This window comes from Setaria italica, chromosome VIII (genome assembly GCF_000263155.2).
Source record: "Setaria italica strain Yugu1 chromosome VIII, Setaria_italica_v2.0, whole genome shotgun sequence".
Taxonomy (NCBI): Eukaryota; Viridiplantae; Streptophyta; class Magnoliopsida; order Poales; family Poaceae; genus Setaria; species Setaria italica.
The window spans coordinates 34,227,885-34,241,045 of record NC_028457.1 but is presented as its reverse complement, the minus strand read 5'-3'; the positions used below and the strand labels follow the sequence as shown (position 1 = coordinate 34,241,045).

At 47.8% G+C, this 13,161-nt stretch overlaps 1 protein-coding gene across 1 annotated transcript; it reads right to left on the bottom strand.

Annotated features, from left to right (window-relative positions):
* Positions 1–10,736: 10,736 nt before the first annotated feature.
* LOC111255712 (putative disease resistance protein RGA3) lies at positions 10,737–13,144 on the bottom strand. The gene is made up of 3 exons (XM_022829561.1): positions 13,073–13,144; positions 11,255–12,473; positions 10,737–11,124 (listed from the first exon to the last, which is right to left on the bottom strand). The coding sequence occupies exons 1-2, from the start codon at positions 13,142–13,144 to the stop codon at positions 11,448–11,450; spliced, it is 1,098 nt and encodes a 365-aa protein (XP_022685296.1). The 3' UTR covers positions 10,737–11,124; positions 11,255–11,447.
* Positions 13,145–13,161: the final 17 nt, after the last annotated feature.

Genomic DNA, 13,161 nt, shown 5'->3' with positions numbered 1-13,161 from the left:
CGTAAGCTATGGTTGTTTAATGTTCGAGACAGACAAGAGTCCCTGAATGTTAGTCCTCATCTGCACCAGCATGGTCCTTGTTTCAGAGTCAACGTGTGCTGCATTCCTGTTTTTTTAATATCTGCAGCATTCCCGGAGGCGGCCCGGGATCTCTTTGATCTTTTCGGGTGGGGGGGTGGGGGCGAGGGCAAGAAAGAGCACAGCTGGAGGCTAGGAGCACCTCTTATCTTCACCAGTGTATCTCGAGGCTAGGATGATTGTGATGCATTGCGATTTCATTCCTCAGCGCAGCCTCCACTTTCTCCACCTCCTGCTCGCTGGCACCTCCATTGCCTGTTACATCTAGTGTTTGAAGAAGTTGTAGGTTTCCTATTTCTTTAGAGAGCTGAGCAATATGTGTGCGTCTTAGTCCCAAGTACCTCATGTGAATTAAATTTCTAAGATCCTTAAGAATGTAACGGTGGGAAAGGTGACAATCTTGTAAATCCAGTACACGAAGAACTCTAAAGCTCAAAAGAGCAGGCATGAGATTAACAGCAAATGGAAAGACAACAAGTGACCTCACTTGTTGCATATTCATAGAAGTTAGATGCCTAGCATGATCTACCATGCTATTTTGAAAGGATAACCTCTTTTCTGATGAATATGTTTGATATACATCATTATAAACGGTAACAAAGTCTTCTTCCTTTGACTTGGAGCAGATAAGATCAAGCCCCATATCATTTACAAGGCAATATTCTATCGTTTCATTGTCCCACCTTCTATACACAGGCTGGATCATTAATCTATTTTTTAGCTCGTGATAGTAAGTCTCTCCAAGATCAAATAGGCTTTCCCCTGGTATTTCACATTGGATAAAACCTTCAGCTATCCACAACCGTACCAAACGATCTTTATCAATATCATAATCTCCTGGAAACACACTTAAATGTAATAAGCAAAACTTTAGATGGGGTGGCAGATTATGATAGCTAAGTGACAAAATCATTCCCAAATCTTGTAAATCTAGACTATTCTCCAGTTCAGCAGTAACAGATCTATATACCTTATACATTTCCCACTTATTTCTTCCTTTACTAGCCAACAAAGTATCTATCGATATGATAGCCAATGGTACACTGGCACATTTTTTAGTTTGATATAATATAATCAGGTCTCCAGTAAGACATATGACATTATCGTCATTGCCAAACAGTCGTGGATAGAATAATCTTCTGGAGTCATGAAGACAAAGGGGTTTCAGCTCGTAAACAATACCAACTTGTTCAGCAACAGCATTGTTACGGGTAGTTGTGATAATTCTGTATCTAAAAGTATTATCAGGCAAAGCACAACTAATCTTTTCCCAGATTGTGATATCCCATATGTCATCAACAACAATGAGGTACCTGCACATATGCAATACGTTAACACAAACGCAGTGTTAATTACAAGGGCAATAATATAGTTAGGAAGTAAATTTCTGGCTTTGCGCGGATCATTTCTCATTGAACCTTTTTTTTAGATTTACTAGCACCTTTTTACCACTAGTAAAACAGGAGGGTGTAAATTAATTTTGGGAAAAAAATCCTTAATGCACGCAAGTTGATTCTTAGTGTCCGCGATGCTTTGATACCTCTTATTCTGAAGGAATTCTCTGAGTTCATTTGTGAGCTGTGACTCATTCAGGCCTCGTCCGGCAGCATAGGATTAGTGCTATACCAACTTTTGATCCTGGTCAGGATCGAGTGGATCTTGGTTTCTCATTGAAACCTGATGATTAATCATTCCTCCCCGAGATCAAAACCATTGATTCAAAAGCAGTGTTCGGCTAGAGAGGAAAGAAAACAGGGGATCAAATAGAGTTGTACTTGATTGTAAGCAATGAACATCTAGAAAGCAATGAACAGAGCTGGCCAGGATCTAGAGCCATATATAGATGGTGAGTTGGATCAATCGTACCGGGACTGGAGACGACGCCGGGGGGCGCCGCTGCTGGCGGTGTGGGTGGGGCTGCTGCCGCTGGACGTCAACCCGTAGCACTGGATCTCCACGGTGCAGTCGGAGGGGAGCTCCAGACCAAGGCCGCGACATGCGCCAACCTCTTCCACGTCCATGGCCATGCCGCTACCGCCCACCGCGCCCGCATGCTGGGACCGGATCGGCGAGGAGTCACCCACGCCACCTCCTCCACCCGCGCCCCCGCTGCCGCCCTTCCCCACCACCACCACCACGGTGGTGTCCGCATCGGGGGCGGCGCCGTTGCGCTCATGCCAGCTCGCTTCATCTCCCACGCGCGGTACAGCCACGCCTCCCGCGTCGCCACCTCATGCTGTTGCCTCGTTGCCTCGCGCGCCGCCAGCTCCACTTCGTTGTAAGCCCGCAAGTGAATCCGTTCCGGACCATCGATGTGCAATCTTCATTCCAAGCCAAGGACAGGGACCGGACCAGGCCTAAATGAACAGCTATTCTGGATGGGACCCGATTTCAAATTGAGCCAGGCCGATTCGAGTGGAACAGGCCGCGTTCCAGCCTAACCAAACAGGGCCTGAGAGAACTTTAAACTGTTCTCCACGTGGCAGCGGCTCTCATCATGCATCCTTTTGAAACCATGGACAACGTGCAGAGACGGAGTCAGATTGCAGGATAGTGTGCGTGCGGAGGTGGAGCCGCGCAGCTCAGGCCGCAGACTTCCTTCTTGTCGACAGTCGCAGTGCCTGTGCGGGTCCCTCTTCGGCTCCTCTACCACGCCGCACGTGTGTCCTCATTGTGTGTCCCGGTTGTTGGCTCCTCGACGTTTTTCCCTAGTCGAGTCGTTAAGGATCACCATCATGTTCTATGATTGGCGGCTTCTCGACGTCCTTTGCATCCTATATGTAACAACGACTTGAGTCAGATATGGATTGAGGATGGGACAGAGTTGTACGGTGTGGCGCACGGATATCATTGGCCCACTTGTCGGTGATCAATGTTGGACCAACCAGAAAATTAGGGTTTACTTTAATAATAAAAAGATAGGTAAGATTTGAGGATAGAGTATCCTATATTTTGCATGCTGCAGCACAACCGCGTTCTAGAATGGATTGGGTTCATCAAACATGATTAGTAGCAATGGTATCTTGTTTCTTGTCGAGAAAAGCCAGGCTCGGCCCCTACATCACTCTCAGGGGCAGCTTGCGTCACTCTCAGGGGTGGCTCGGGCAGCAAACCCTATCCCTTGCCTTCGGGGTGGCCTGTGCAAGGCGTGCCAGCGGTCAACGAGGCGCTTCTACACGACAGCTCCTGTGTCTTCAACGACAGTGGTGTGGTGTCACGGTCGGGGTGGCCTGTGCAAGGCGTGCCAGCAATGCCATGGAGGCGCGGCAAGGATGCCTGGCGCAGGGGCGCGCTGACGGCACCGAGATGGTGTTGCGGGTGTCGTCGGGCCACCACTCCTCGGCTGAGGAGTTGCGGAGGCAGTGACGGGAAAGCGAGGTAGCTAGGCGCTGGTGGGGCTCATGTGGCGTGGAGGAGGCTGCGCGTGGCGAGGCACGTGTGTAATGTGGCGACGCCGCAAGGAGATACCCAACGATGCGTGATGGTGAGGTGGTGCGGCGGTGGCCGCGTGCGAGGAACAGAGGTCAAGTGGCGGCACATTGGGGCGGTGAGCACAGCGGAGGTGGAGGTACGACGGCATGGTGTGTGGAGGCGCGGCGGCGACGCCGCCTTGGATGGGCTGCCGTGACTGTGGTCCGGGAGTGCCAAGCCGTGAGCATGCAGTGAGGGGTTGGGATCCTCCGAGTGAAAACCCTCGCCAACGTTCTTGCTGGTGGAGATGACGGTGCTGCCCTAGGGCATCGATTTTCCCGTTAGGGGCGTCATGTCTAAGCTACAACCCTGCTGCACGGGGTTCTCTGGGTGAAAACCTTATCCAAATCCTAGACGAGTGACAATGGTGCCATTGGCGTCATGCCCTCCTTGGAGGCATTGTCTCTAGAGACCCATCTTGGTTTGTAGCATTGCTAGTTCATTGGTCATGGGCGGTTGCAGCTGGTGGCGGCAATTCCGCCGCGTGGCAAGCTAGACGGGTGTTGCCGAGGCCACGTGGAGGTGATCGTAGTTATGGTGGCGGCCAGGGGTTGTTGCATAGTTGTCGGTTTTGACTGCTTGCAGCGGACCGCAGTGGTTGGCTTTGCTTGGCTATGGTTAGTGCGGCGTGGGACTGCGTTGGAGGACGGCACTTGCAGCAATGACATCGAGGGACGACTAGGCTTGCAGCGGACCATGGCGAGTTGCTCAGCTTGGCTGGCCTATTCGGTGCGGTACATCGTCGGAAGAGGGCGCAAGTGATTTCTCTGGCTTGCTGACATGACGGTGGAGGCTATTTGCGCGGGTGAAGCAACGAGGCGAAGTTGACCTGTGGCGGCAGTTTGGCTGATCGATGGAGATCTTATGGAGCGGGGCAACATTGCTCACCACTCTATCGGTGACAAAAAAAACGGATCCGTGACGTGGAGTACTATAGCGAGCGTGGTAAGATCCCCGCGCATGATGTTTCTTCGAGTCGACGAGAGCGAGGTAGAGTCCAACGACGGATGTAGCGAGGCCCCCACGCGTTGTGTTATCGTGGTGGCGACTGCGAGGCAGCCTGCGAGAGGTTCGGATTCGGTGGTATCACTTTGTCAGGTGGAGTGTGGTGTTGCAGCGGCACTATAGCGGAGGGTCCCTCATAGCGGTAGCCTTCTCGGTGCGGTGCAGTCTACTTCTATCAGTTCCCTGTCGACGCAGGACCACGCCTGGAGGTTTCGATGACTACATGAACGTGAATGTTGCCGCGGAAAGGCTTCGGCTCTGCTGCCGTTGTTGGACAGAGTTAAATCCGCTTGAGATGTGTTGAGTCCGGCGCGTGTTGATGTTCCAATCCAATGGTGGACGTGTTGTTAAAGTGCAATGGCGTGGTGCGGCATGTGTTGATGACCAATCCAACCTGCCGGTGTTTGTATTATTTTTTCATTTGTTATTTTCATGGGCTTCGTCTCCTTTTTAATATAATTCGCAGCTTTGCTCCTGATTCATTTAAAAGAATTAGTAGCAGCGGTGCTAAGGGGGTGTTTAGATCTTTAGTCCGGAAGTTCATGTTATATCGAATATTCGGAGGCTAATTAGGAGGACTAAACATAAGCTAATTATAAAACCAATTACACAGATGGAGGCTAATTCGCAAGACAAATCTATTAAGTCTAATTAATCCATATGTGCGATTAGTTTTTAAATTAAATCTATATTTAATATTTATAGTTAGTATCTACACGTTGGGCAGAAACTAAAGAAAGCCTAATGTAATCCAGCTGCATGCTGCCTCCCACGTCGGCGACGGTGGAGGGGACAGGTCGTCGCCGGGGCGCGAGCCCCCCTCCTTTGACTGGCTGGGGCGCACGCGCCGCCAACGGATGGGACAAACAAAGCCCTAGTAGCTGTACTGTGGGCCCCGCGGCCTCGAAGCCAGTCGGACAGGGAACGGCCATCTAGGGCACCCGTACTGCATCTGCCAAAGCCACTGTAGACACGTCTTGGTCTCCGGGAGAGATGAACGGCGCCTCTCAAAATGTGCGCGCAGGAGCACGAGCAAGGGAGAAAGAGGAAGCGTGGCAGTGGAAAGGAAGCGGCAGGACGGCAAGAGAGAAAAGGAAGCGTGGCCGGCCTGAACCGAACGCCGGTCGACGAGAGCACGCCGGACGCGACACGGCGGCGGCGGCCGGATGGCACGGCACGTTGCTCCGTGCACGGGACGGGAGAGATGGGTGTCGGCGACGCAGGGAGCACCGGCAGGAGACCGTGGATCATCAGTGGATGGATGGATTGGCCGGGAGCCCCGCCTGGGTCTCAAACCTCGTGCCTGGGATTCCTGCTTGCATAATTTGCATCCTCTGCAATCGCCGATTGTCCTCAAGTCCTGACATGGAACAACGGCCCGTCGGCCCCCATGTCCCCGTGCATGCTCTCTGTTTGGGTTGGGCATCGATCATCATCCGTCCCATCTCTCAACACGCTCCAACCGATCGATCAACTCCATGGACAAGACATATAGACAAAGCGATGCAGGAAGTTCACAATCAGAGCAGCCAGTACAGCAGCTGACATGTGTTCACAATCTGCTTCGATCGATAACACAATATTTCTGGCTTACTTCAATCTGAAACCGAGTGTTACTGGCGTCTTGCGCACACATTTCTGGCTCATTGCAGCTGCACTGTGCCTTGGATCTAAACACCCCCGAGAGTAAAGAGTACGTACTCCAACAATCCACGAAGGAACACGCAGCGCAGCAATCATCATCATCATCATACATTGATTTTCAGTCAGGTGCAGTGTGCAACCAAGGATGCGGCAATGTGGGCCTTGAATCGCACAAACAAAATTCATCACATTATTAGTTTTACAGAGGTGTTGCCAGTAGATTCAACTCTCATGACCTCGAGATCAACCAGTTATCACGATGCACAATACTAGGTTACTACCTAATAAACAGTTAAACTGCATTATCCGCACACCATTGCAGTCGCACAAACTATACGTTCAGTTATTCACAGTGCATACTTCTGGACGAGCCAAAACTTGCACTCCCCTGCCCTTCCTTCCTATCCCGAGCTCTCACAAGGATCCAGCACGCAGAATTCTGTCCAGGTCAACCTCAGCAGCTGAACCGATGCATTTACCAACTGGCAGACACATTCTACATGCTGTGCTGCCCGGATTCGAACAATCCCCAACAGGGGCGGCAACCAGAAACTCTTGCTTTCCCCTCCATTCTTATGCCCTAGTAGATCTTTGCCCTCGAAATTCCAGTCCTTTTTCCAATTTTCAGAGTAAATTCCCATAATTTAATTTCTTTACTGTCTCCAGCCATTGAACAAAACTTCATCAGTAACAAAACTGCAGGCGTGGCATTAAACCACCAGCATAAGGCCTCATGTACGCCATTATTTGATTATTGGGTCTAGTTCTGAATTCCATCATGATGTCTTGACAAGCGTAATGTGTTTTCATAATCATCAACCAGAGTTTTCCTTCTCTTCAGATGATAAGCTGTATAGCAAATCACTTCCTTTGTAGCTTGTCACACCGGGACCAGAACTGAACAAGTGCTGATTGTTAGGAACAGCCAACAATGTTGATGATGCTTTGCCACTGCCAGCACGCCAGACATCGAAATCTGTATTTTCCAGGAGACCGTTGGAGGCGATCCTTGCATCTTGGAATGGTGCGATGCATTTTCCCTTCGCAAACTTAATGCAAGCCTCCTTTGCTGCCACGAGACAAGCAGACATCTCTTGCTCTTCACATCTCTCTCTTTCTTCGTAATCAGTCGGGGCAGCTCCAAATAAGCCTTTCCACCAGGGGGGTTTGCATTTGCGTGACGCAGTGATTGAGCACCCAGATCGTGCACCAGCCTGCAAAGTTGTTCAGCAACATATGGTTATTATTGCATCTTAAAGGGGAAAAATAATGGAACTTGTGTGTGTTTCATATGCATGTAACGTGCGTGTGCATATGCATTGTAAGTTGTAACGGCTGGTTAGTTAGGGAGAGTGTCATCGCCGTGGTGACTGCACGCTCCGCTAGGCTAGCGCAGACATGCAGGCATGATGACCTGCTAAACTGGATTGTGGATCCACTGACCATGCAATAGTGCAAATCTGCTCCCTTATATGGAACAGGACCCCATAGAGGGCGGTGCGTTTTGGCAAACGCTTTCAGAAAAGGTTTCTTGTGAAACATAATATAGACAATTAAGTACACCACACGAACTATAGCAAGCGCAAAATGTGAATAATATATGCAACAGAAATGAAATATATGACAAGCAGCCTTTCAGGTCTGCAGGGCGCTTGTATCACTGGATGCAGTGACTAAGCACCCTGATCGTGCACTAGACTGAAAAGCTACGTAACATCAACGACATCTTGTTATTGCATTTTTAGGGGGAAAAGGGACTCTTATGAAATACAATCTAGCACTAAGTACACCACACAAATTAAAGCATGCATCAAATTCAAGTGATACATGCAGCACAAATGAAATATGACAAGTGCAGCCTATCAGATCTGCAGGAGCAATGTTTCTACTACAGGAAATACAGTCATGCATAAAAGCAGCATAACTAGATTTGAGAAAATTTGAATTTACTTCTGAGATCATGACATGTGTAGCTCTTCAAAGAGCAACACGATGACATGAAATTTGACAAAAGTTTCTCGGTAGATAATGTGACCATTTTATATTTACATAAAGGCCAGTAACACACGGGAGAATCACCAAACCTCATACAGTGTGTTCTAACTGCTAACTGTGATACCCACGTGTCAATTACAAATCGTCTGTTTAGGTGTTGACACTATATTAAATGAAAAATCCAACATGAGAAATGCATTTGCCACTTGTACTGTGGAACAGTGTCAACCACAACAACTAAAGCTAAGCAGCCATGAGCTGGTTTGCTCCATTTACTATATGCAGCTGCTATACTTACTGACTGGCAGAACCTGAGCCAGCCACCTCGGCCAGTTGCAATGGTAAATTCACATTTTAGATATGAAAGAAAAAGAAAAGGAACACAAATAAACTGCCTGTCTCAGACATGAAACCAAAGATCAATAGCATCTGAAACAGAACTGAAGTGAATTTAGATTTCAATTGAAGAAGAGAACATAAGTTGCATATAACTGGGAAGGTAAATTCTGAATAAGAGAAAACATAACTCCTCTGACTGAAAAGTACAGTTATATTGTGTGTGTAAAAGCATGCATATAGATAATGTCATGGAAAAACTGTTGGGGAGATTATTCTCCCTAAAGACAGAGCAGCAGCATTTGGTTGGGCTGCTGGGCTGTGCAGATTTGGTTTGTCAATTTCGACCTGGAAAGCCTGGCTCGTGATAAACATTGGGTGTACATTTAGCTTTTATTTATAGTGAAATCAGGTAGAGCCCCGACCTCCATCTCTTGGGTGGCATCATTGCTTATGGTGGTTTTTGTTTAGATCACATGGATTTCCCTACACTGGCAACAAGTTTGTGAAGTCGTACAAGTTGGAAGCAAGCGTGATACCCGATTTTAAAATAAAATCAAGTGCTTCAGGATAAAATTTTATACATACAGTGACATCTGTTGTACAGGTTGGATAGTTCTACGTACAGGGCTGGACACCAAGATATATCTGATATGGAGAGTACGATGAAGGACGGCATGGTCTACATGGAAAGGCAAGAACTAGTCGAGGATTAGAAAACTCTCTGTAGTAACAGAGTAGGACATTCCTAGCCACATCCGACTAGTATTCTTGTAAACAACCAACGTGTAACCCTGCCCCTGATAATATAAGGTGGGCAGGACCCCCTCCAAGACATCGCAACTCAAACAATCCAATATAACACACAGGACATAGGGTATTACGCAATCTTGCGGCCTGAACCTGTCTAAATCATGTCTTTGTTCACTATCGAGTTCCTGATCTTGGCGAGTCCCACACACTAAACACTACCTCGGGCACCCCCTCGGTTGGTTGATGGGTCTAAACACCAACAGCTGGCGCGCCAGGTAGGGGGACTCGCCGAAAATCCTTGGTGAATTCAATGGCACCAATCGTCATCAAGCTCGTCATCTCTTTCAAAAAAGGCATGATGTTCATTTTCGGCTCCTGGATCTGCATCGCAGACGGTGCTGGCAACTTCCACCGCCATATTGCGCTGGCCCCGGAGAAGAAGCAACATGCCACAAATCTCCGGTGCTTAGCTTTGGAGGATCTTGTCAAAACATTTCGGCGAAAGTTTGATCTCTGACCTAACAAGAGGTTGGGGGAGCGATTTTGAGTACAACTCGACTCCTTCCTCCAGTCGGACTGTTTCACACGAGCAGGCGCCAAGCCATCGTGCGAATCGGATTACAATATAATTCGAGTCTCGTTCGGATTCCGCAACGCGGCTTCTACATACCAAGCTGCCCTGTCCAGATCGCAGTCCATCATGGACGACCCTGATTACTACTCAGATTCGATCAAGGAGCTCGACTACTACTCAGATCCGATGGAAGACCTCGACTATTACTCGAATCCAGTTGAAGAAACTACTTTATTAGGTCCGCATCAGGACCTGATGATCACATCTACTCCGCAAGGTAGATTCGTCTACTAGCCTAGCATGAAGCCTCTTGCCACGATCAACGAGGCATGTCTCATCGCCTATCTTGATACTCTCCCGTATCAGGAAGGAGCTTCTCTATCGCCTATCTACGAAGAAGGTGGTATCACGGGGGCATCACCTCAAGTTCGGACAGTTACTCTCCGGGGCGACAACTCTGCGTCCTCATCACCGCTGCCACAACAAGAGATGCCGCGACGCCAGATCAGAACGCTTGTTGTGAAGATCTTTTTTTTATCGCTTACGGTTTCGTAATAGTGATATTTCCATAGGAAACTCAGTTTTGAAGAAATGGGAAATGAGATAAGCAACGAATAACAACAGGACCTAGCAGGGCACCATGTTCTGCGGAGCAGAGTTACGCACACAACAGAAAAAGCACACCGAAACGGAGCACCGAAACAGAGCATTGGATCAGTACTTTCATTGCACGCCGAAATAGAGCATGTGTGTCCTAGTTGCGAACCGACTATGCATAGATACTGACTTCTATGCTCTGACGTCTCACCGGCTCACATGATGATAAACGTGAAAAGCTGCAAATTACGCAAAAATACAACAGCAGGTGTGGTAGGTGAGATGTCACCAATTTTCCATCGTGCTAGAATCTCAAGGGAAAAAATACAGCATCTCCTAGAGCGACAATCACAAAGCTATACCTGTGACATTTCCATTGAAAACTGAGTAAAAAAACATCACCACTTATAGGAGTGGTACACAGATCATTTGCATGTGTCCAGGATTCATTTACTCATAAGGCCGGGCAATTTGATCTCTTCTCTGCAAATGTGAGGAAACCGAGGAACTTTTTAACAAGGAGCAACTTGTCATGGGCGTTAACTCAAAATCTTTTCTCCAGCTCGCTATTCCTCAGGTGAATCCGAGACAGACACTGGAAAAAATATATTTTTGCAGTAGTCTCTGACAGGCAGGCTGGCACACCTTAGTCCATGGTCCATCACTTCAATCTGAGAAATATAATGTTCAAAATAATCTGAGAAATCTGGGGGGGGGGGGGGGGGGGGGGGGGGATGCAAACGAAGCTCGGAAGAAAGGGAAATAGAGAGAAGCAAGGAATGACAGCAGAAGCTAGCGCACCTCAATCATATAGATTTATAACATGGCGGGGATGATTGGGATGCATTTCAGCTGCATACGTCAGTGCAGCCTTGGCTTGCTCCACCTCCTCCTTGCTAGTACCATCACATCCCAGGTAAGCCATGACATCCTGCAGCGATGGCAGGTTCCCAATGCCCAAGTCGATGGAAAGAATAACAGCAGAAGCCTTGGCTCAGTCATATAGATATATATCATGGCGGGGATGATTGGGATGCATTTCAGCTGCATGCGTCAGCGCAGCATTGGCTTGCTCCACCTCCTCTTTGCTAAAGCCTTCACATAGCAGGGCAGCCCTGACATATTGCATCGATGGCAGGTTCCCCAAGCCCAAGTCGAGACTACCATCCCACAGATAAAACAAGAACCAAAGCTCTCCGAGCCTTGGCATTGCTCCATGCTGAAATACCACTGGCCACACAAATTGCTGGAAGTAACACCTTACAAGGCATGGGAATGCACCACCAACAACAACGAATCCCCTAAGGATACCGAGGTTCTTATTGTCCACCTCCAGATATAAAGAGCGGAGAGCTGGCAACCTCCCAAGGATTTCGAGATCAACCTGATGTAGCTCCCTCACAGCGATGGATAGCCCGATGAGATCCAGAAGAAGCGATGGATTCACCCAAGCCGGCAGTGTTGAAAACCAACAACTACGTATTGTACGCAATACACGGAGATGTCGAGGGGCAACCCAGGCATCCAATCCGCCAATGTTGCGTTGACCAGGATCAACTCTGATACGTGTTTCCTGCATCTTTTGTAGCCCCAACAGCTTGTCGTTCCACTCGTCCAATCCAATATGCAGCTGCCTCAGTTCAGTTAGCTGGCCCAACTCTTCTATAATGTTTACGGTGGAGTCATAAATGCCTAACAATAACAACTGTTCAAGGCATGCCAGGTTTCCAATTCCGTTTGGCACTGTTGTAGACCGGTCAATGTATAGGCACATCAACTTTTTTAGCTGGACAACACTCGAAGGCAACCTAGAAATTTTGTTGAGCGTTACATCCAATGTTTGTAGAAACTGCAGGTTTCCTATTTCTTCCGGGAGCTGAGAAATACCTGTGTGACATAGTCCCAAGTACCTCAAGTGATGCAGATTCCCAAGGTACTTAAGGCTACTATCAGCTTGTGAAAGGTCGCAATCCTCTAAATCCAGAACACGTAAAACTCGGGAGCAGCCAAAGAACCGACGCTAGAGAAACCGCAGCTGGAAAGACAACAACTGACCTTGCATGTTGCAAGTTCCATGTAGCTTGAGCCATCATGTGACTTTCCTCACCATTTTGAAGGGACAACCTTTGAATCTTATTTGACTAAGATGTGCCTCCTATATTACTTAGAACAGTAACAAAGTTTTCTTCACTTAACAATGAGCGGATAAGATCAAGCACCATATCATGTACACGACACCTTGATACCATATCATCTGAACTATCATGTATTGGTTGGATCATGCTTCTGTTTATAAGCTCATTGAAGTAACTCTCTCCGAGTTCAAATAGGCTCTTCCCTGGTTTTTCACATTGGATAAAACCTTCACCTATCCACATCATTATCAAACGATCTTTCTCAATTTCATAATCTTCAGAAAAACATGCTCAAATATAACAAGCAAGCCCTTAACTGGCATGGTAGCTCATAATAGCTAAATGACAAAATCTCTCATATTCTCCATATCTAGATTGTTTTCCAGACTAGTACCTACAGAATTGTATACCTCATACCACTCCATTTTATTTCTTGCTTTGCAAGCTAGGAAACTAGCCATTGTAATAATAGCTAAGGGCACACCAGCACATTTCTCCAGGATTTTATCAGATACTTCAGCCAACTCATCGTTAGGACATCTTTCTTCTTCTTCATCGTTGTCTTTGTTGTCA